This window comes from Athene noctua, chromosome 24 (assembly GCF_965140245.1).
Source record: "Athene noctua chromosome 24, bAthNoc1.hap1.1, whole genome shotgun sequence".
Lineage (NCBI taxonomy): Eukaryota > Metazoa > Chordata > Aves > Strigiformes > Strigidae > Athene > Athene noctua.
In genome coordinates this window covers 2749409-2772836 of record NC_134060.1, presented here as the reverse complement: position 1 = coordinate 2772836, position 23428 = coordinate 2749409, and the positions used below count along the sequence as shown (strand labels likewise).

At 45.9% G+C, this 23428-nt stretch overlaps 1 protein-coding gene across 1 annotated transcript; it reads left to right on the top strand.

Moving 5' to 3' along the window:
* The first annotated feature begins 638 nt into the window (after positions 1–638).
* KPNA6 (karyopherin subunit alpha 6) lies at positions 639–23068 on the top strand. Its single transcript, XM_074926165.1, has 14 exons — positions 639–739; positions 12767–12900; positions 13682–13777; positions 14073–14172; positions 14467–14561; positions 15655–15786; positions 16017–16105; positions 17096–17195; positions 18210–18373; positions 19188–19266; positions 19350–19475; positions 20084–20211; positions 20699–20877; positions 21918–23068. The coding sequence occupies exons 1-14, from the start codon at positions 736–738 to the stop codon at positions 22100–22102; spliced, it is 1611 nt and encodes a 536-aa protein (XP_074782266.1). The 5' UTR covers positions 639–735; the 3' UTR covers positions 22103–23068.
* The last annotated feature ends 360 nt before the right edge of the window (positions 23069–23428 follow it).

Below are 23428 nucleotides of genomic sequence, written 5' to 3'. Positions count from 1 at the left end.
CGGCCCTCGAGCGGCGGAGCGTGGATCGGTGACAGATTTATAATAAAAAGACATTTTAGAGCATTTCTGTGCTCAAAAGCTGTGTGGTGTGTTGGCCAGGGAGGGTTGTGGAAGGAGAGGGGACATGGGTGGACAAGACACGAGGGTGCTATGGGGTGAGGTGTGAGAGATGGGACAGGGGGAGATGGGTTGTGAAGGGATGAGACATGAGGGGATGGGACACGGGTGGTGGGACACGAGGGGACAGGGTGTGAGGGGATGGGACACGCATGATGGGACAGGAAGGCCAGGGCATGTCTGAGGGGATGGGACATGAGTGATGGGACACAAGTCACGGGACACACGGGGAAAGAGTGTGAAGGGATGGGACACGAGGGGACAGGCTGTGAGGGGATGGGGCAGGAGTGGTGGGACACGAGGGCCAGAAGGACGTGGGTGACAGGACACGAGCGCGGGGACAGGGTGTGAGGGGACGGGACGTGGATGACGGGACACGAGGGGCCGGGCCGGGTCCTCCCCGCCGCCCCCGCCGCTGGGGGCGCCCGAGCGCCGCGGGCCCGGCGGGAGGGAGCGGCCCCGCCCGGCCCCGCCCCCCCGCCTCAGGGGGCGTGGCGCCCGCCGCGCGGAGGAGGTTTGGCCCGTCCCGGCCGCCGTCCGCTCCCCTCGCCCTCCCTCTCCCCGGGCCCGCCATATTGTGGCCGCCGCAGCTCGGGAGCCGCCGCCTGAGGAGCCGCGATGGGTGAGGGCGGGCGCGGTCCCGCCGGCCGGGGCGTCCCGGCAGCGGGCGAGGGGGTGCGCGGGGCGGGGAGGGGGAGCCGCCCCGCCGGCCGGGCAGGGGGGACAGTCCGTCCGGGCGCCGCCCGCGCCCCTCACCGGGGGCTCCGGGCGCCTCCCCTCAGCGGTGGCGGGCCGGCCTGGCGGGGCGGGGGGCTGCGGGCCCGGCCGCCGCCGCTGAGTCATCCCTCCGCCGGCCCCGGCACGGCGGGGCCTTCCCCGGGAAGGGCTCTCGGAGCCCGCAGTCCGCGGCCTGACGGGGGAGCCGGGGCTCGGGGGGGGGGGAGCCCTCGGGGAGACCCGGCGGCGGGGCGGGGGGCTCCTCCTGAGGTGTTTTCCCGGGGCAGGGGCCGCGCTCAGCCCCAGGAGAGCGGCCAGGCCGCCGGGGCGGCGGTGCTGCTGCCCGCCCTGCGCCGGGGTGATGGAGAGCGCGGTCTCTGGGCTGCGCTGGGGCGGGTAAGGGCAGCGGCGGGGTTACTTAGGGCTGTGGTAGTCGGGGTCTGGGGTGGTTTCGGGGGCTCTTTCTGCTGCAGGCACCGAGGTAAAAGCCTGCAGAGGCAGCGGCGGTGGAAGGGCTCTGCGGCGATTGAAGCGGCATCAAAGCGTCTGGGGCATACTGTCACATCTCTGATCCTGGGCTCATTTAAATTCTGAAGTTTGTAAGAGTTTAGGACCTAGCTCAAGGGAGATCCTACTAAACTGTTCGCTGTTCTAATAACCCAGCAGGGCCTTGCCTGTTGTAGATTTCTTAAAATAAAACTTACAGCTCTAGTGTCAACATAAACTTACCGAGGTGATCCCTGGGCAGTGTGTTGCCGTGGACGATATAAGCAAATGTGTTTCCTGACACTGTGCGGGAAAGGAGAGTCTGGAGGAGTTTGTCTGCACCTTTATGAGAATACAACTAAATATACTTAAAGGTTCAGAGAGGTAGGTGATAGCTCTGTTAGCTGTGAATAAATCATAAGTGAGTATTATCCTTCAGAAGATACTCTAATAACAGCAGACTTTTTTTGTCAGTTTTGATGTAGCCTGAAGTTGAAGCTCCTTACTCAGGGAGGAGAGATGTCTTCTTCCTGAGGCTTCAAGTAGTAAGACAGGGTTTGAACGGATGAGGCGAGTGGGAAAGCCTGTAGCATATTCTCTGTAAAACAGAGTAAGGATTCTCTGGGAAGTAAGGATTAAGTCTCATCAATTAAGTCACCTGCAATATTGTCTTTTAACCAGACTTGCCTTCAGAAGTCTTCAAAATGCCCTGTGGGGTGGGAGATGCTGCTTGATCAAAATGAGCTCATCAAAAAACTCTCCTGCAGTCTTCAAACCCCTCCTGTGATGTTCCAGCAAAAGTTAGTGGCCACAAGTCTTGTGTATGCAATGGCTGCAGCACCTCCCAGTCCAGAACAGCTTTTAAAACTTTATAGTTTGAGATGTGAAATCTTGACTGGCAACTTTGAGTAGAAAAATGTCCTCGGGCCTGTTGGTGAATGTCTGAAAACTGTCTGTGTTATCTGGAGCGGGGAACGTTCATGCAAAGGAGCTTCCCATCCTTCCCCACCACTGCCTCCCCATTTCGTCTTGGAGTTTGAAGCAGGCATTTTTCTGACAGTGAGAATTTAGTGCTCCCCTCATTTGAATTATCCTCATCAACTTTTTCTTAACTTTTTAAACAAACTTAAGACTGCTTTCTCTTTTTTTTTTTTTTTTTAGGTTAATAGGATGAAACGGTGGCAGCATAGCACTGTTACCCCTTCTTGTATGGTGCAGGTTGAGGGTGCTGTAGTGTTTGTAAGCAGTTGGGATCTTGGTCTTGCCTGTGTTGTTAGAAATGCTCATCAGTTTGTTCTTCATTTGCTATGTAAATGACATGTTTAAATGCCTTTATAGTGCTCTTTAGCCTGTGGGCCAGTATGTAATGCTCGATTCTTAATAAAACTTTGTGGCTCGTGAATTTAACTAGTGATCTGGCTATTTTGCTTTGTTTGCTTGTGTTCAGGACAGCAAACATGAACTTTGTATAGGGGAGCTCGATCGTTAAAATAACGTAGTAGTGAAAGTACTAATTCCTTCAGCCTTTCAGCTTTAAGCTATTGTGCTAGCGAGTTTCAGATAAACTCAAATTTGCTTAGCAAATCAGACAGTACTGTTGTTTCTGGAGCAAAGCACATGTTGGGAAGGATGAGCTTGTTTGGAATTTTGTAGCCCTCTGTAATCGTCTCTGACTATTTCTGGTTGTTTTTAACCTCCTGTAACTCTTGTGGGTCAAGTTGAAGAGTTTAATCCCTGTTTTAAGAACTATTACAACGGACTCTCTGACCTCAGGTGACAGACTGTTGTACTCGATCAGTCCACCCTTAAGGAAATGGGAATGTTTCAGAATATGTAAATCAGGTTGAAGAGGACTTGACGTCCCCAAACCTCAGATTTTTGGGAGGGGATGAAAAGACCAGGAGGAGGTAGAATGGAAATTAATGCGTCTTGAGAGCTGGATTGAGGAATAAGTGGGTGGTTCTTACATCAGGGCATGGATAGCCTAAAAGGAATCCTAACCTTAGGCTGACCCTAGTGAAGAACAAGTATGCTGTAGGACTGTTAATTCTCCCCAAAGAGAATTTTTGCTTTTCCCTTCCCCCTCCACAGCCAGCACCATCAGCGAAGCTGTTGCACATTCCAGTAGTGATGTCGCATCGCTGGCTCTTGGTAGCTAAACCAGAAGGGAACGAGCCAATGGTGGCTGCTGCCCCAGACAGCCGAATAGCTGCGTGGATAAGTGTTTGACTAGCACAGCATGTCCTGCCCGCGGAGCGCCCGGCCAGGGCACGGCGGCAGCCTGGGTTTAAGACGGCTCTGAAAGAGAACTGGCTCTGTGTGTGCTTTTTTTTTTTTTTTTTTTTTTTTTTTTTGTAGTAAACACTCAAATAACCTGCGTGAGAACATAGGCGCAGCAGCACAAACGTGCAGTACAGACCTGCCCAGTGACAGGAGGACAGAATTTGGCTGCTTTTCCAGGGTTTATCAGCAGCTGGGGTAATTCCCGGGCTGTTGAGGAAAAGCCTTGAGTTGCTGCTTAATTAGACAGGGCTTCTTATGTAGTTGTTCTCCTGTAACAGTGCAACTGTTTAGCTTCTTTCCCTCTGTTGTTCTCTGAGCAAATGAAGTGATTTTTTTCTTTTATTCACTGCAAAAGTGACATGTTCAATATAAGAATCTGTTCCTGGCTAATTTCTGGTAGCATTTCAGAGCTGTTTTTATACAGTGTGTACATGTAATTCAACTACTGTGTGTTTATTATAACCAGCTTCATTTAATTTGTATTTAAGTACAGATTATTTAGGCTTCTTTTACTATGATTTCGGCTGAAATCATAAAGTTGTCCTGGACACACTTGTTGTAGAAGAGAATCTTCTAGAGACGTTAATAGGTCCCTGCCTGTAGCTTCTGTCGGGGGAGCCTTTATGGTGTGTTGTAAAATGAGTGCTTAAGCTTTTCAGAACTGACTGAAGGCACATCTACAGAGTGCTGTAAAATGCATGACACATCGGAGTTTCGGAAGAATTTTTGTTTCTGTTCTCAAAGTTAAGGAGCCCCTTCACAAATGGGAGAGAGAAGGAACAAAATTCACATAAGCACTTTCTACATTTTCAAGGAAACGGTCAATTAATGGTGATATACTTGGCTAGGTAAAGAGAGAGACTTCAGATTTTGAAACACTTCAGAAATGTCTAACACTGTTTTGTTGTCCCTGCCTTCAATGGTCTCTTTGATCACTTAAAGCAGCAGCTTTGGTGGTGGTTTGACAAAGTAAGAGTCAGTGAGAGGATGAAGGTAGAAGCAGCCAGAGATTTTCTTTTCAGTTGTAAGTAGGTGATAACAAGGAGAAACTGTTCCAAACTGACATGCCGTATGTAAACGCTGAATAGAGTTTCCAGGGTTCACTGTCAGCGTGTTCTTGTGAGCTGTATTGAGTAGCTGACTACAGAAATAACAACGTTTTTTTTACAAATGATAACTATTAAGCCTTATGGAGAAATGCGGGACCGTGAAGCAATGACATGTAGTAACATCCACTGCCCTCCTTTGACTCGTGTGTGCAGCCTCAGAAGATGATTGGCATATTCTTACAGGCCCCTCCTCCCCAGATCAAAAAATATCACAAATATTTTGATTTATTTATTTTTTTAAAAAGAAATGCCTCAGTAACCGTAGTTGGAGATAGCTTGGATGTCACATGTAGTTTTTAACATTGTCAGGGGAGATGACTAGAATCTTAAACCTCTCATGTAGCACTGCTAGCTTGTTCTCCTCAAGGTAAAGTTCATTTTCTTTGTGTGATCCAAACTGCTCTGTTGTCGTCTACTACTAAATCAGTTTACTTCAACTGTTTTCTCCTCCTGGAGGGCATGGTGTTGAACTCCTAGGCATTCTGTTGAACACGGACCCTCAGAGAAAGACACCTCCCAAGCTTGCTGTCCTGGTGACTCTTGCGGACAAGTCCTGTGTTTCCCCCTCAGTGTCTGAACCTCCCGGGCACCCCGTGGTTTATCTCCCTGCAACTTGGCCAGCCTGAGAGGGCAGGAGGAGACCAAGGGCAGCAAAGAGCAATAACCATTCCCGGTGCTGCTGGGAGATCTTTTTCTTGCAGCAGGAGTGTGATGCTGTAGGAATATGTACTTAGCTCAGAGCCCGTAACTGGGGAGGCGGGAGGAGATGGGAGGTTCCTCTGGGTGTTCAGGTAAGTGTATGAAATGGAGAAAATTTCTGCTGGGTAAGAGAAACACAAAGAATATAGTCAGTAAAGCTTGTCAAATGAGACTTAGTAGTTCACTGAGTGTGTTTTTGCTGCTGCTCATCAAATTTAGGGAGGGTTTAATTGTAACTGGCCAAGGTTATACTGTCACAGGGACAGCTTGGGTTGGAAAGGGCCTTTGGAGGTCATGTGGCTCAGAGCTGGGAAGCTTTGAAATGTACCTAGTGGGCACTAATTGCCAGATCAGTGCTGATGGAGTCCATCAAGTGTATCCCTTTACACTTGCATAATTCTACTACCCTTCTCCACTCCAAACACGCAGCTGTCAGCCTTCCCGGCGGGCCTGGCTTTGCCTTGGGTACGTGTCTTATGCCCAGCAACAGAAGTGTAATAGATAGCTTACGAAGATTACCTTTGTGAAAGGGTGTTTTGGCTTAAAAAAGGCCTTGTCAGATCTGTCAGTGTAACTGTTTCTCTGCTCTGTCACTTCGGTCTGACTCAGCAGCACAAGTCCTGATTTAGGCATGTGAGTCCCTGCAGTGACTCAGCTCAGAGGCTTTAATCAGCAGCTGAAAAAATGTTTGAAGCAAAGGCTTTTTGTAATGCAGAGAAATGGGAAGAGTGTCATCTGGAAAGAAGTAAGGTTGGGTTTCTGATCCAGTAACATTAAGAAGCTGTTATAATCTTGGCGTGGCAGTAACGACCCTGGAATTGCAGATTTCTGGCTGAACTGCTGTAGCTTATTTTGGCTTTTGCACAGACACTTGCATGATTTGAGTGCTCTGCTGAGCCTTCAAAGTCTAACTTTCATGGCGTTTTTACCTTCTTTTAAGTGGTAATACTTTATCATTCAGTATGTAAGGATGAGTTTGGCAACCTGTACTAATAATTCTTTGGTTTACATGACAACTGGGGTGTTTTGTTTTTTTTTTTTCCCCTCAGTGAAGCCAACAAAACCTATGGCAGGAGCCAAATTTCTTCCATCTCCTGAGGGGGGTTCCTTTGCACAAGGAGTTGAAGAGAGGATTCTCATCTCACAGAACACCTGAAGTCTTTCCCAGTATGAGTTATTAACTTAATAAAGCCTTGCTTTGGTTTTAATAGACCAATTTTTATCAATAATTTGATTCCAAAGGTGTTAGCATTAAGAAATTGTCAGCGTGGGGACTTTTCAATGTTTATGCCAAGGATGTGCTATATGCTGGGAGGCATGATTCTGTAATGCCTTTAAAATCCCACTTAGGCAATTTTTCTCTCTGGGGACACTAAGGAATAATAATGGAGAAGTTGATTGGTTTCATGTGGGCTTTTAGTACTGTGAGTTTTGAGGATGTAGGCAAACAGTTTTCTAAAAGGAGTTATAAAGATGTGTTTTAACTCACTGATGCTTTGCAGTTCTTGTAGGTGTATCAATACTGGGTCTACATGTGTGTTTAGTGTGGACCAAGAAAAGCAGCTAATTGCTTCGTGCTCTGAAATGAGCTTAGCAGATCACTGCAGCAGCTTCCTCGTGCCTGGTTAACATGAGGAGAGTTACTTGGATATTGGCCTTGTCTTTCTCCGGCTCAGGATGATGGACGTGCATCTAAACTCGTGTTGCTGGTTCAATCTCAGTCCTTGTTTGTAGCTGGTCAGGTAGTGGCTTTATCAGCTGTCAGTAAACTGGAGTTAGACTTCTCTTGAGCGTGTCACCCTGCATAGCCACTCTCATAGCTAAGAAAAAAAGGCGAATGCTTCTGACACTTAGTACGTGTTCCCTTTTGGCCTTTCTGCCAAGTTTTCCAACTGCTGTTGTTTTCCTCAGGACAGAGTTGTCCCTCTGAGCCAGGACTAGCAAGTGTTTTGCTTTTTACTGAGCCTTACACCTGCCTGGCATCTGAGGTGCCTGAGCAAAGCTTTACCTAGCCCTGCTTTATTAAAGCAAGTCATCAAACATGTACAAATGGATTTCAAAATTTGTCCTGCAGAGCCAGGGTTACCTGCTGTTACGTGTTCAGGATATAGAAATAAATCTTCATATATGCAGGCTGATAATCCTTAGATCTATTTAATGTGTCATGTTAGCATGGAATTTAATATCTGATTTGGCATCTTGGGGCTAATAGTTGGCATGTCAGATTGGAGGTGCAGAGCTTGGATGCTCAACAGGAGAACTATTGAAATGCAAATATTGTCACTTTTTTCTGTGAAGCCGCAGTGAATAAAGTTCACTAATGCAGGGAGGTACTTGGCTACAAAAGGCACCAACTTAGGGAACTGTTGGGTCAGGGGAGACGATATTTTGTCCAAGCTTGGTCAGAACAGTATTTTATATTGAGTCAGTCTTGCAAGTCTAAGTTTACTGTTTTCTTGAGTGAGCTCTGTGAGGTTTTGCTCAACAGCAGATTCTCAAGTGTTTGTATTTGGAAACTGTTAAAACTCCCATAGATTGTGGAACTGTTTGGTCTGAAGAGATGGGCCGAAAGCTCTGCAGACTCAGGTTTTTTTAATGCAATACAAGCTTTTACCTCTGTGGTTTTTAATTCTGCCCTAGTGAGTTGGTGAGTTGGACTGAAGCGGCTGAGGTGCGGGTGATGCACACTGAGCCCCTCTGTAACCAGTGGTCAGGAATGGCAACATACTGCCGAGGAAACGGGGACTTCAGAGGGACTTCCAGTAGCCAGTTCTAACTGACCAGTGAAAAAGGAAAAGGTAGAGATTGTACTGTTCTGGGGTAACCCCCAGGGATGTGGGACTCGGGGGAAACCAGGTTCCGAGAAAACGAGGCTGTGTCTTGCAGCAGGAGTTTGGATGGTAGGAATGAAGTATAAGCAAGGAAGGGCCTGAAACGTAAGTAGCTGGACTGGCTTTTGCTGGTTTTGGAAAAGCTGTGCTACTGTTTCCACTGGTGGAGGAGGTGCCTCATTCTAATTCTGTCCTAATTCTTGTTTTCCTTTCTTTTCCAACAACATATTCATGCTGTGCTGATATCTAGTAGAACAGGGCAAGCTCTGGCCCTTGCTTCACAGTCCTGCTCCCACACAGGCGTTGCTTCTGCACCTGGGCAGACAGGGTTGAGCTGAGCTTGTTGCCTGAGCAGCTCTTGGGAGTGAAAATACAGTTTTACACCTGTTGTGAGGAGACGATGCTGGGGCTGTGGTGTCTGGCTGTGCTACCCAAATGCCTGTGTATCCCTCTTGCCTTGCCATGTACTGAGCTATTTGAAAGACGGGCAGTAAGCTTGTCCTTTCTTCAGCAGGTTGTTAGGTGGGCTCACAGCGCTGTGTCCCCGGTGCCTGCAGCCTTTTCCCAGCACGGGGATGGGTGCCTGTCCCTGTCGTGCCCAGGATGACGGTTGGGGGGTGTCTTCTGGGGAGAGAGGAGTGGTGAGTAGGCTTCAGGCGCTGCCGGAACACTTTACCTGGTGTGCAGTCTGTTTGGTGTGGTCTCAGGAAAAAGGGGTACCCAGAGCAGCTGCAGGCTCCACAACTTGCTCTGGGTGAGCTGCTGTTATAGAAGGAAAAAGCCGTGTTGCCCAGCTTCCTCGGGGTGCTGCGGGGAGGCTTGGAGCCCCAGAGTTCTGGCTGGAACAACATCAGAACAGTGTTGTAATTCTAGGGTGTGAACTGATACTATCTTAATTTAGGGCAGGGTTTAAGCTGGTTCTTAGAGAAGAAAAACACTTCCTAGGAGAGATGCAGTGCAAGGTGCTGTCCTAGCAGCACAGCGTTTTGTAGAAGTTAAGGTGGCTGCTTAAATGCAGCAGCTAAAACTTTAGAGCAGTTAAAGGAACTTGCTGTAGTTAAGTTTCCGCTGCCACTTTACAGTCGAGAGCTTTTCTGTGAAAGTGAAGCTTCTCAGAGCAACAGTGTTAAGATGCAAAGTGAAAATCTGTGCCTTGAGTATCTTCTGTGCATCACTCATCGACGAGCAGATGATTTCTTTCCCTAACCTGATAGTCCAGGTTACTCCAGTAGTCTGATCTAGTGGGGTTTTATGGGTATTCACACTGATAGAATTCAAGTTAATAGTTAATGACAAAGCCTCACTCGCAGATACAGTGGATGAGCTGATGTTTTGTACTGAAACACTGCAAGTAAAGAATTTTTACTTGCCTGGCATCCCGCTGTCTGTTTCATGTGTTTGGGCTTGCTGCAGTCTGCGATGCCTACAGCATCTGCTGAGCAGACCGTGAAGTCATAATCCTGCATTTGTGACATGAAAATGGGGTGTAATGTCACTAATTAGCATTCTAATGTCACTGAAGTATCGACACGTGTCAATGGAAATCAGCTGAAGAGAGAAACGCGTGCGAGAGCAAATAGAAAATTAAGTGCCACAGAGGCTGTTGCGCAGTGATGTTCTGTTACACCGCTGACCTGAAAAATCACTCCTTGGGGGCTGGTTGTGTCTTTGGGCTTTTCTTGCAGCATTCTCGATGCTCTAGAGTGTCCTCCGAGACCTCACAGCACAGCCGAGTGTCTCTGGCTGTTTCTGGACACCCGGAGCAGGGGCTGGGGCGTGCCCAGCCGAGTGGGGTTGTGCAAGTTTGGAGGCAGCTGAACTGTCGTGTCACTCAGCTATTTATGTGACTAACTGCCTGGTAATCCCACGTGTAGCATTAAGTCACCTAATCACTTTTTCCTCCTCCTTTTCTTAAAAACTACCTTTTAATTGGAGACTTCACTTTCCAAAGGGAGTCGACAAATTTGTCTTTGTTAGCGATTCTGTTGTAATCTTCAGAATTAAGCCAGCAACTCTTACTCTTTTGTGTGGCTGTGTTAGCCAGTAGCGTTGGGGTAGTAATATGTGTACGCTGCCATAACAGTGGTAATTAAAGACATTTTCAGAATTAAAATCTATATGTAGATGGCATATCTTGCTACTGTAAGATCAGATATAAGCTCCTAAAGCCTGTAGATTTTTTTTTTAAAGTCTTCTGTCTTCTGAATTAGATGCTTTGGAGTTTAATAATAAAATTCTTCCCTCCATTCTTGGCGTGCATGCTGCTGGGAAGAAGGATGGACAAGTGAGAGCTCTTGCATAGTTCCTGTGATCTTCATTCTCTGCTTTTCCTTGCCATGTAAATGGTCTTATAAAATGAGGAAAGTGCTGTCAAATACCTTCAGAAACAGTCCAGATATTCCTCTGAACCTCTGACTCGTGAGAAAAAAAACTCAGGGAAAAAAAAAAAATTAATACCAGTTTCACAGTGAGGCTGTCAGCAAGGTATAGTCCAACTGCTGTGGTTAGCGTGGTGTAAGTAGGTTTCTTGCCTTGGTTTTATTGAAGACAGACCTTATCAAATGGGTTACTTGGGAAAGGGTCTAGAAGTAGACTTCTGTAAGGCTCAAGATTATGCAGGACCTACTGTAATTTGATTGTTTCAACCCTGTCATCAGTTTTGAGGCTAGATGCCTTGCCTTCGCGATGCTCAGCGTGATGTCGTCCCTTTTTTCTTATCACTTCTGGCCGCTGGCTGTGCCCTAAGCAACTTACTGAAAAAGGCTTTCTAACCTGGCACTGGAATACTGCTTTTACTGGTGATGAGTTGTGGTTGGTGGCTTCTTTTTTAGCTTCAGAGGTGCCAATAAACTTACAACCCATCGTGCTGCACCTCTTCAAGCCTGGTGTTGTCTCTGGGTGCAGCTGGCGGTTGCTGAGCTTCAAAACTCTTCCACAACTCTGGGTGGTGTGGGGTCAGGGCGGTTTGCAAGGGACACGCATCTCTGTTACGGTGTAAATGACCAGAGGAACTTGGGGTTTGGTGTGTTGGGGTTTATTTTGTTTGTTTTTCTTTATCTATTGCTTTTCAGAAGAATATCCTCTGGATGTTTTGGCTAGGGAAGAGAATGCCCTCTTAGAAGGCAGATGCTGTGAAATAGTCTGACTTTTTCACAACGCTTGGTGTCTTTTTAACTGGTTTTGGGAAATTATAAACCAAAAGTATTTTGTTTTCTCTCCTGATAAAATATAAGGTTTTCCAGTTGTTTCCTCTTTCCATAGCAATGAAAGGTTGGTTGTTTATATGTTGTATATGTCTTTTCTTGGCTTGACTGTGGCCTGTTGTAGTAGGAGGGCAGTAAGGTCTGAAACTTCTCCAGCTGATCTTGGAAGAGCTCCAGAATGGCTGGAGGCAGTTGATAAGTCAGACTGAAACTTTCCGTAAAGAGGTGGCTGAGAAGTGCTTAAAGCTCAAAAGAGGAGGGATAAGGAGATAGCGCTGCAAACTTTCACAGGACGCTTCCACCTGCCCTTAGTAGTTGGAAGAAAACAAAGATACTGGTGTCCAGCAGACTTCTGGAGAAGAGTAAGTTGGTCTCAGGCTTAATTGGCACTCTGATGTTGTGTATCATGATTCCTTTCTCCCTGGCCTGAGAAAGGCACAGATGTTAAGCAAATAATCTGTGTTGTAAATGGGGAAAAAGGGGGAGTTTGAAAAGATGCAAAAAGGAATCAACATGGTCAAAGCAGGGGATTACAGCTGGATGCAGCTGAGGAATTGATATCCTTCTGTACTTAGGTTACTGCTTGGCCCTGGTTGCCTTTAACTGTGCCAAATAGTGGAGTGTCACTTCCCTGACTAGGAGGCAAATACACAAGTAATCAGGTTTGAAGTAGTGCATTAGTCAGATATGAAGCAGCAAAATAAGTAGGTCAGGCACTGAACATGTGCAGTAACCTGGTGGGACAAACATGACGTGTATGTCAGTACAGGTCTGCTTTTTGCAAGGATTTTTATTGTTGTTCTAAAATCAAGGCCTTAGTTTGCTGTGAGTTCTGTTGGATTTTTGCCACGTGTACACAGTGAATCTGAATCCACAGTCTCATTCTGAGGGGGAAAAAAAAAAGGTGTCGTTTATGCTGTGATGATACAAGGGAAATAATTTCTGCCGAAAACCAAAGTAGAGTTTAGTTATGCGCTTCCTGAGGATGATGAATGAGTAGAAGCCTTTCATATGGATAATGTGCTCGATATCGTGACGTTGGGTCCACGTTCCTTTTGGAACAGTAAATCTATTCTTGTGCTTCCTAGAAGCTTTATAACACTCTTGTGGTAACAGCATATCACGTGAACTAAGGTTAGGACCTAACTCGAAGCTTCTACTTTAGTGTTTGAGACCAGCTCTTGCAAATAAATCTCTTTAATCTGGCTATTTCATGCTGCTTCATGTGCACAGACCCCCTTGTCAGAAAGGACATGTGGGTAAAGGAGCTGAGGCAAAGAAATCTGAGGCAAAATTTTTTTTCTTTTTTTCCTCCTCACAGAAACCATGGCGAGTCCTGCAAAGGATAACTATCGAATGAAGAGTTACAAGAACAAAGCCCTAAATCCAGAGGAAATGCGTCGGAGGAGAGAGGAGGAAGGAATTCAACTGCGCAAACAGAAACGAGAGCAACAGGTAACTGTCATCTTGACTAGCTTGTGTACAGCCTTAACACAACCAGGATTGTGCTGCTGCCAAACTGGAATCTTCAAGGATCTGTGCATTAAGGTTCGTTAGCAGTCCTCTTATTTGTCCTGTTCTAACTGAGATCTTGCTTTTCTCTTTTTCTTTGTACCTAGTACAGAGTGTAGCTCGCATCAAGAGCTCTCCAAGCACTTTGTCCTTGGGGTACTGGAGGTTTTTGTTCACAGATCCTTGTTTTTAAGGGGTGTGTTTTTTGGATTTTTTTAATGATTAGTACATGGGGTTATTTCCTCAAGAAGCAGGAACAGCAAGTGAAAGTATGGGCTGCACATATTTCTTAACTCTGAGCTATTGTTTGTTGTGTTTTGGGTTGGTTTTTTTTTTTGGCTTGGAGGTCTGTGAAAGTAAGAGGTGATTCCCAGGTGATGTATGTGGCTCAGACTAAATGTTTGCTCTGTTAGTGTGTCATCTACAAGCTGCCTTCTCCCCAGTTTCCCTAACTTGTTAGATCAAATTCTGCACTTGCCTGTACCGGTGTCTCAGTGACTTGGGCATTTGCATATCTGAAGGCAAGACTTAGCATGCTTTATTATTGGGGTTTGTGTGCCAAGCTAGTCTTCAGAGTGCAGAGCTGTTATTAATGACTACTTTTGTATTCAGGTTGCGTTCAGTCTAGCTGCCGGTATCTTGTTTGAGGAACAAGAATGTCTAGTTATGAAGACTGTTCATTATTGCTTTCTAATAATGACTCCTGTGTTTTGTTCCCCACCAGCTCTTTAAAAGAAGAAACGTGGAGTTGATCAATGAAGATGCCTCCATGTTTGACAGTCTCCTTGTGGATTCCTATGTTAGTTCCACAACATGTGGGGTAAGGTGCCTTTCCTTGTTCCAGTCGTGCCTTCGGATAGATTTAATGCTGTGGACTGCGTAGCGCTGACAAACCTCAGTGTTTTTGTTTTCTCACTTTTGAGAATGTTGCAAACGTTACTACAGTCAACTGGAAAAAGTCTTCCAGGAAATAAATAGCATGCTGTAATCTCCAATTGTGAATGTTTGGATTACTAGCTAAGCACAAATTCATGGTAGGCTGTCATGACCGTGATGCCTTAAATGATCTTGGTGTGAAATGGAACCATTGTTCTGTCTCCTTTGCATCTTTTCAGGAGGGAGTGATCACAAGAGAGATGGTAGAGATGCTTTTCTCAGATGACCCTGATCTCCAGCTAGCAACCACTCAGAAATTCAGGAAGTTACTCTCCAAAGGTAAAAATAACTCTTCGCTGCCATGGGATCTGATGTAGCCTTTCTTCTGCAAGCATTTGTGCGTTACGTTGCTGTGCAGAAGCTTAGCAGCTCTGAGCTTGGGGGAAGAAAGTTGTAATCTAGAAATCTGATAATCCAGTCTATTTCTAATGATTTACGAATTATACAGAAAGTGATTCTGGAGAGTTGTCCTGCCGACTTCAGTTTGAGATCATTCAGTTCAGCGATAGTTCATGCTTGTTATTCCCCTGCATTAGCCCTCTATACTGTTTTGACACTGCCTTGTTATTTCAGAGCCAAATCCTCCAATAGATGAAGTGATAAACACTCAGGGAGTGGTGGACAGATTTGTTGAATTCCTGAAAAGAAGTGAAAATTGCACGCTACAGGTAAAGGAGATTGTGTTACGAATTTTTCATGGCATGTAGCTGTTCAACCTTCACAGCTTAGCAACGTGAACCACAGGTGCTATCAGGGAAAAGTGATGTCTTGAACCCAAAAGGTGCAGGTTATACGATGTACAGAAGACAAAGGTAGCCTGTAATGCTTATGCAAAAAAGGAAATTAGAAATTGCTTTAAATTAAGTTCTTGGAAGAATGCTGGCAAAAATAACATAGTTCAGCTGCAGCAGAAGAGAATTTGGCCTTCCTGTGTCTGATATTTCTGCTGGGAGCTCGTGGAGCCACGGAATAAATCTGTAGGAAGAAAACTGTGTGAGGAAAAACCTCCATTATTGGAGGCTTTTAAGTGCAGGCTAAGAGTCTGTTAGAAATGGGTAAGGTAGTGCTGCTCCCGCCGTGGGGCGCAGGGATGGACGAGATGGCTTCTTGAGATTCCTTCCAGCTTGGTAATAACTCTAGTTACTTTGTAGGGGTTAAAGATACTTCCATACATGGGATTGGATCCGTGTTGATGGCTGCCTTCAGCTTTCTTCCTGCCCTCTGGCCCAGGGCCATGTATCGTGGGGGCTTACTTTCAAGAAGAACTGAATGGAAATCCGGTTTTAAACCAAAAAATGAGTGGAAATAGCAGGGATCTTGCTGCTCAGCTTCACTTGAACTCAAGGCATCTCTGTGGTGTCAACCAGACGAGAGGGTGGGCTACAACTGCCTGGTCTGCACTAGATACAGACAACTTTCTACTCCACGTGTATTTATGCACTATGTGGCTTCACTTTTCTTGCTGGAGAATTGTTGTGTAGGTGAAGTGATGTGGTGTGACTGACAGTGATGTCTTCACTTGCTAATCCTTTGAGAAGCTGCAGCCTCTGAGAAGGCGGTTAGCAGATGTGGCTTTTTTTTTTTTTATTGCTCAAGAAAATAAAATCCTTTGAGTAGTGAGGTGTTCTGCTGTGATATGCTTTCTTTCCCTCGCAACCTTTTTAGTAGAAGTTTGAAAGAATTATAGCGAAAATTTAATGGCAAATTATTTGGCTAAATCAGGATTTATTCATACTTTTGTCATTTATTTGCTTGTTTCAGTTTGAAGCAGCGTGGGCACTGACGAATATTGCATCAGGAACTTCCCAACAAACAAAAATAGTAATTGAGGCTGGGGCAGTTCCTATATTTATAGAGCTGTTAAACTCTGACTTTGAGGATGTTCAAGAACAGGTAAGGTTCACTTCTTTCTTTGGGGCTAGGGAGAGAACCACAGTGGATTGCACACGATAAAAATGCAGTGCTTCAGTGAGTGACCAGTGTGTAACAAGTGGCTCCAGACCACAAGTTGAAGTATTGTTTGCCTGGAATTACAGGGAAAATGCTTTCTTAGCACACTACCCTTTTTTCTTCCTCTGTTCAGAAACTGTGTGAATGCTAAAACTGTTGCTCTTTCCTTTCAGGCTGTCTGGGCATTGGGGAACATTGCTGGAGACAGCTCTGTGTGTAGAGATTATGTCCTTAACTGCGCTATTCTTCCTCCCTTATTAATGTGAGTAGCCATGAATACTTGCCAACACAGTTCTTGAAGTCCCATTGTACTACAGCAGAGCAATATTTGAGCTGGGCAAATAGATTCCCAAGCAATGCATGGTGGTGATCACTGGGAATCAAACCATTGCTCCCAGATAAACTGGCAGTTCAGACAAGTTATCTGATAAATAGAGTGGGACTTGGTAGATAACATGCCTTCTCACAAACCTTTACACTGCTCTGAATCTGAAGCGGGTGCTGGGGCAGTATGCTTGTCTTTCTGAAGTCACAGGGCTTGCTGTGTCACTGTGTGTCCCTCCAGACGCCTCCTCTTTGTGCTTGTGCTGTGGATTCCAGGTGCTTGGCTGAGTGGGCTCCTCTAGGACTGAGGCCAGGGAGCAGGTCTCTCTGCAGCTCTTGTGTGGCGCATGCCCACCCTAGTCAGAAGATCTGCCTGTCAGGAGGGTGCTCTCAAGTACCCTTTGCTGCTTTGGAAAGAATTAATCTTTGCTTTATCCTGTCCTCGGTGAACTGATGCTTTGTCACAAATGACTTGTTATCCTGCTGCTTCTGTCAGTCACCTGTCAGCAGGGGTTGCTGGCTGGAGTCCTCAGCCCACGGGACTCACTGTCCTCACTCGAGCTGAGAGGCAGCAGTTTGTGTCCCTTGGTCTCTAGTGAGGACCATCTGACCTCAGGTAGGGGTGTGAGTGTCTGTTTGGGCTGAATTTGAACTTGGAACTACACATTTGCCTCTCCTGCAACTTGTCTAATGTGGAACTTGCCTTCCTGACCCATGTCACTTGACGTTGTTAGGAATAATAGCTATTTATCCTAAGAAGCAGTTGCACGTCACTTCTTGCTTATTGAGAGGCTCAAGTGGCAAGCAGCACGGCTACAGCCAGCGGAATAGTGGTTTCACATCCTTAAATCACACTAGTTTTCCTTCTTTTGATTCCCTTGCTGACTTCCACATCAAGGATTATAATTCATGCTAATTGTCTCTTTAGGCTCCTTACGAAGTCCACCAGGTTGACAATGACACGAAATGCTGTCTGGGCCTTGTCAAACTTGTGCAGAGGAAAGAGTCCACCACCTGAATTTGATAAGGTGAGAATAAATGCCTTGCTGGCAGACAGGTGATGGGGAGACACCCAGTCAAGATGTTTGTCTACATTATTTTTGGCTCTTGGACTTCTGTAAGTTATTCCAGGAGGGAACAGGGTGAGGCTCTTCCTACTGAGGCTGATCTCGCTGTTCAGCAGATCTCTGAGTGCCTGTTTAATTTTGTGCCAACCTTCCTGCCCGGCTCTATTGGCAGCCCATCAGCTGGAGTAAGGGGCAAGCCCAGGCTTCCCTGCAAGGTGGCAACTGTGGGCTTCTCTAGAGCCTTTTGTTATGAACTCTGGCATTTTGAGACTTCACTCAAATTGTGACTAAAAACTTGATTCCAGGACATCTCAATGCTACAAAACAGGACTCTTGTATCTGTGTGGGAGCTGTGGTAGGTTTTCTCCTTCCCTTTCTTGGTGTGCTGCTGGCACTGGCAGAAGGTTCTGCTGGCCTTTCAGATGTCTCATCCTTCTTTGGTAGAAGAAAACTGTTTTAAGATCAATGTGTTACACTGTTTTTGTTTTTAATGAAAGTTCATGTGTCAAAGCTGGGAGGCCTGTGGTGGGGGATGAAATCTGAATTGAGCATGAATGTAAGACCACTTACAAATGATTGAAGTATTCAGGGGTGTAACTGTTGATGGTTGCTGCTCTGAATACTGAGCTATTTAGGGTTATTAAGAGTAAGAAATGGAGCAGTGCTCTTACATAAGGCATGTGAGGAGCTTCCAAATGGTAGCGTGCACGGTAGCACTTGTCTCAGGAGTCTAGACTTGGTCCAAGAGGAAGGGATGTAATTTTAGTTTAGCAATAAAGCCATTGAGGTAACTTTAGACACTGTGATTATGAGGTATGTGAACCAGCAAGGAAGCTGCTGACTTTGGGGAAGGAAACTGTAGACATTCAAGACTTGTTATCTTGCCAGCCGGCATAGCCACATGGTGTTTGCATGCAAATGCGGTGGTCCCTGGGAGAACATGACTAACCTTCTGGGTGGTGGCTGTTGTTGTAGGTATCTCCCTGCCTGCCAGTGTTGTCCCGATTATTATTCAACAGTGACTCTGACTTGCTGGCAGATGCGTGCTGGGCTCTTTCCTACTTATCAGATGGCCCCAATGAGAAAATCCAAGCAGTTATTGACTCGGGAGTGTGTCGGCGGCTGGTGGAGCTGTTAATGTGAGTATCTTGTCTTGCTGCTTCAGCCCAGCGAGACTGGGAAGCGTGGGACTGGGCTTGAGTTCATAGCAAAGCCCATCAGAGCACTCTTCACACCTCTGGTGCACACAGGATTCAGGTATTGGGTACTTCAGCTGACTTTGGGGTGGTTACGTAGGAGGGTCGGAAGCAGGTTGAGAACTGTGGTTAATGGCTTTTCTGTCTGAGAGAAGCTGAGTATTTTCTAGTGCTGGAATGCTAGTTAATGCTGCATGCTAGGAAAAACTTAGTAGAGAGATGTCAGACTGACTTTTCTAGTCTGTGAGAGGGGACTGCGGAGTGTCTTGTGCCCTCAGACTTTCAAATATGCTTGTGGAAGCCTAGTTCCTAGGCAAATCAAAGGTGGAAAGAATAGTGTCTAGCAAAAGCCAGCTTGGCTTTGTTTCTCTGATAGCTGCGTGGAAACGGACAAAAATATTTGCTCTTTGCAGTTTGAGTGGGCCTCTGTCACCTTCAGAATGGGTAGAACTGACGTACTTCCAAAATTCTGAATAATTCTGGGTGTTCTTACTGGGTTAACGTCATCTTTGTTCAGGAGGGGTATGTAGAAGGTGAGTGAGCTGAGGATGATGATGGTTAGGACGTAAAGGATGAAAACTATCGCAGCTTTGTTTTCAGTGAGCTTATCCAGTGGCAATGTGGTCAGCTTACTGTATGCTTGGGGATGGAATTTGAAGTAAATAATGCAGATACGATACTGGGGAGAATCTTCTGAACATCCAGGTGCATGGGATCTGATAGATTTGGCTTTGTCCTTGCCCCGTTTTTCCTGCAGGCACAACGACTACAAAGTGGCCTCCCCAGCTCTGCGAGCGGTTGGCAACATCGTGACGGGGGACGACATCCAGACCCAGGTGAGGGGGAGCCGCTTTCTTGCAGGGAGGTGCAGCACCCGTCAGCTCTGGTGGTCTCACTTGTGCTTTTTCTCTTTCAAAAGGTGATTCTGAACTGTTCAGCCCTGCCTTGTCTCCTTCATTTATTAAGTAGTCCCAAGGAGTCAATCAGGAAAGAAGCCTGCTGGACTATATCTAACATCACAGCAGGAAACAGAGCACAAATACAGGTACAGTCTCCTCCAGCCCACCTGTAATGATTCCAGATTCCAAGCTCAGCTTTAAGGATTTGCAACGTTTTTCTTACCTGGCACTTAGAAGCGGGTTTTGTTCACATCTCTTATTCTGCAGTAATTTCCAAACTTGCTGCTCCTGGCCATCTGCCAAACGAGCTAAAAATAAAAAAAAACAAACACAAACCCTTGCTAATTGTACCAACACAGACTAGGCTGAAATGAGTCCCACAGGTTGGATCCTTGGAATAAGAGGAGATACAGCCCCTGTTTCTCCATGCTCAATTAGATACACCCCTCTGAAAAGCTGAAGCTTGTTGAGTTTTAATTATCCTTTTAATGACCTACATACAAAGGCAGATAAGTGATGAAAGCATTCCTGCAGTATTGATGCAATAACAGTGATTGTCTGCCGCGCTAGTTAGGGAATTGAGTATCTCGGGTTAATAGGATTTGGCTGAGGAATAAAATGGAGGAATCGCTGAAGGGTACAGCTTGAAAAGTTCTTTTGCTTTGGGACATGGTGGTAGAGGTTTCTTTCAGGTGCTTCATAGCCTTTTAGAAACCGTGTTGCCAATCCAAACCCTTTCTCTCTCTCTCCCCAGGCGGTCATAGATGCAAACATTTTCCCGGTACTGATAGAAATCTTGCAGAAAGCAGAATTCCGCACGAGGAAAGAGGCAGCGTGGGCTATTACAAATGCAACGTCAGGAGGAACTCCCGAACAGATCAGGTACGGGATGTGGCTCCTCCTGGGGGAGATCTGAGGGGACGACGGTGCCTCTGTCTGTCCTGCAGTAACGCAGAGAACCTCTGGGAGGGTCCCCGAGGCACAGGCAGAGCTGTGGCTGCATCGTACACTGTGCTCTAAATTGTAGCTTCCTTCTGAATAAGGATAAGCCAGTCCCAACTGCTTCCCACTGCTCTTTAGATCCTTAGACTAGGCTAAATGTCCAGCCTAGAGGACAAATTAAATCCCGGTGTGGACTTAGAGTGGCACCTGGATTTCAAACGGAGTTGGCAGGTTTCTTGAAAGAGGGGGTGTGTATCCAAATACAAGTAAGTGGATAAAAATTAACAGGACAGAACAGGAAAAAATACATTTTAAGGTAACTTTTTGTATTTTTGTTTGACTCCTTTCCCTTGGTCTTTCTAACTGAGCAAAGGGGGATGCTTGCTAGATCCTGAACAAGCGTGTGTTGGTGGTGCTTTCTCCTCAGATACTTGGTGAACTTGGGTTGTATCAAGCCTCTCTGTGACCTGCTGACTGTCATGGACTCCAAGATTGTTCAGGTGGCACTGAACGGCCTGGAGAACATCCTGAGGCTTGGGGAGCAGGAAGCCAACCAGAGCGGGACGGGCATCAACCCCTACTGCAGCCTGATTGAGGAGGCCTATGGTAGGTTGTGGCTGGAGGCCTCAGTGCTGTTGGCTTTGGGCACTGTAGGATGTATTGAAAGGTGCCTGCTGGTTTTGTTGATTGCTTTTCTGCTGCACTTAAGGGGTTTAGTATATTCCAAACTAGCTGATATTTGTCCCAGTAGTCTGTCTTTTTTTTAGACTCTTATGATGGGGCAGAGAATAAAATACTTGGAAGTTAAAACTGTCGTGCTTCTGGTCCAGGCTTCGTAGACCTGGAGCTGGTTAATTGTGGCTTGCATCAGCTGGAGGTACTGTGCAGAAATAAGCTGAGCTAAGTATAAAGTGACACTTCTGGGCCTAAGATTGCTCTAACTGTTCCCAGTTGTACACTGTAGATGTATAATGGAATTCCAGGGAGACTCAGCTTTTCCCTGGAGAGACTTAATTTGCTTTTTTTTTTTTTTTGTGTCCTGCTCTGAATGCTTTGAGGAGCAGTTCCTATTTTGGTCTGAAACTCCCTGTATGCTGCCAGTGTCTGATTTGCCCTCTCACTGACTGTTACATTGTGTGTCCTGATTCTCCCAGTAAGAATAATTCTTGAAATTCTTGAGAGTATATTGTGCTTGGATGCTTTCTGTTCAGCAGTGGATTTAATTAGGACAGCTAAAGCTGTTGCTGTGCCCTTCTGCTGGAGGCTACTGGGACGGGCCCTGTGTCCTTCCCCTCCCTACCCCCTGCAACTACCGAACTGTTCGCAGCCAGTTGTTTTCATTTCACTGAAATGTGGTTTAGTCCCCAGCAGGGAACTGGGAGCACATCTGCTTTAGCTGTCTCAGCTGAACCTACTATTGAAAAGATGTTTAACGTTGCCTGATACAGATGAAACCCACAAGCAGCTCTGCAATAGTGAGCTTTAGGTGTCAGTGCTGCTCACAAAATGTAAATCTAATACAGACCAAAGGTCGCACAGTGAATAGGAGCAAGGATGGAGGGTGGATGTGGGACAGCTTAAATACCAGAATCCCCTTTTTTCATCGCATTCCTTTTTTTTTTTTTTTTTTTTTCCCCCCCTCCAAGGTTTGGATAAGATAGAGTTCCTACAGAGCCACGAGAACCAAGAGATCTACCAGAAGGCCTTTGACCTGATTGAGCACTACTTTGGAGTAGAGGATGACTCCGCTCTAGCTCCCCAGGTAGATGAAAACCAGCAACAATTCATCTTCCAGCAACCTGAAGCCCCCATGGAAGGTTTCCAGCTATAATGTGCCCAGTGGGAAAAGACCACCACAAACTTGCCAGAAAGCAACTGGGAGCAGCTGATCGTCCCATCCCCTCTTCGCAAATGGAAGGTTAAACACCCACTCCACCTGTTAGGAAACTCTTCTTCCTTCCAACAACTAGAAACAGTGCTTTGTCCTCACGAAGAGAAGGGGATATTCTTACACTTTTTTTCTTTTTGCTGCTGCATACATGTCTTTAAAGCAGGCATCTGGGTGGAGGAAGGACGCTGAGGTAACAGATTGCACCTCTTGGTTTTTGGTTTTTGTTTTTGTTTTTTTTTTTTTCTTCTTTGTGGTGATCTCTCCCAAATGTCACTTCTTACCTCGGGTACTTAATTGAGATTTCAGCATTGGGTTGGGTAAGAACACAAATAGAAAGTAAGCATTCTGACAACAGTAATTCTGGAAACCTGGGTTGATCTATTTAATTTTTTTGCACATGTTACTCTTTATTAAAGACTCTAATTTGCCAAGAGCAAAGTTTAGCCCTGGCCTTTCTGCGACCCTCCTTCAGCGGACAGTCCTGTTGAACCTGGGCCAAGTTCCCCTGAAATATACTGTAAATGGACAGAGAAATGAGAAGTTTCTCCCACTCCTGGGAAGATTGATATTTTTTTTTGGTTTTTTTTTTTTTTGGGGGGGTGGGGGTGTAAGGCTTCTTCCCTTTGTCTAGATTTATTTTGTTTTGTTTTGGTTTGGTTTTTTTTTTTTTTGAAGAACTGCTAGTGGTATTTACAAGGAGAGAAAAAAAAAAAAAAAGCAACAAGACCCCAAAGATGGTAACTATGAAGAGGGCAGGATGCTTGGGTGGTTTTTGGAACAGGAAGCACAGCTGCTGTTGCACAGGCTTTGCATTGCTACTGACTGAAGTCACAGAACTGTTGAAATGGTGAAAACCCATCTTCATCTTTACTTGAAATTATTTTCCATGAGAACATGTTTTGAGTTCCTGGGGGGGGGGGGGGTGGGGGGGTTTCTGCCTTGGGTTGGGGTGGATCATTTTATGGGTTGGAGGAAGAGGACATAGATACACTTGACAGCAGTGTTGTGTGCGGTGTTAACTTCAGTAGCAACAGGCCTGAGTTTCCAGGTTTACCTCCTGCTCACAGTCGGATCATGTACATTTTACTTTCAAAAAAAAAAGAAGTCAAATCGCTGTATTTTTTATATTATATATAGGTAGATATTTGTCTAATTGGGCTTCAGAGAAAAATATATATGAAATTTCTGTAATTTATGTAAATAGAGCGCTGTGAGGCTGGCACACCTGGAAATGACGGCCCCAACTCACTCACTGGTTGTCCTGCT

What these genes read in the sequence shown, in the direction of transcription:
- KPNA6 (XM_074926165.1), top strand. An exon ending in ATTCTTCCTCCCTTATTAAT is followed by an intron (nt 16,106 to 17,095) that starts GTGAGTAGCCAT and finishes TTGTCTCTTTAG; the next exon opens with GCTCCTTACGAAGTCCACCA. An exon ending in GGGACGACATCCAGACCCAG is followed by an intron (nt 19,267 to 19,349) that starts GTGAGGGGGAGC and finishes CTCTTTCAAAAG; the next exon opens with GTGATTCTGAACTGTTCAGC.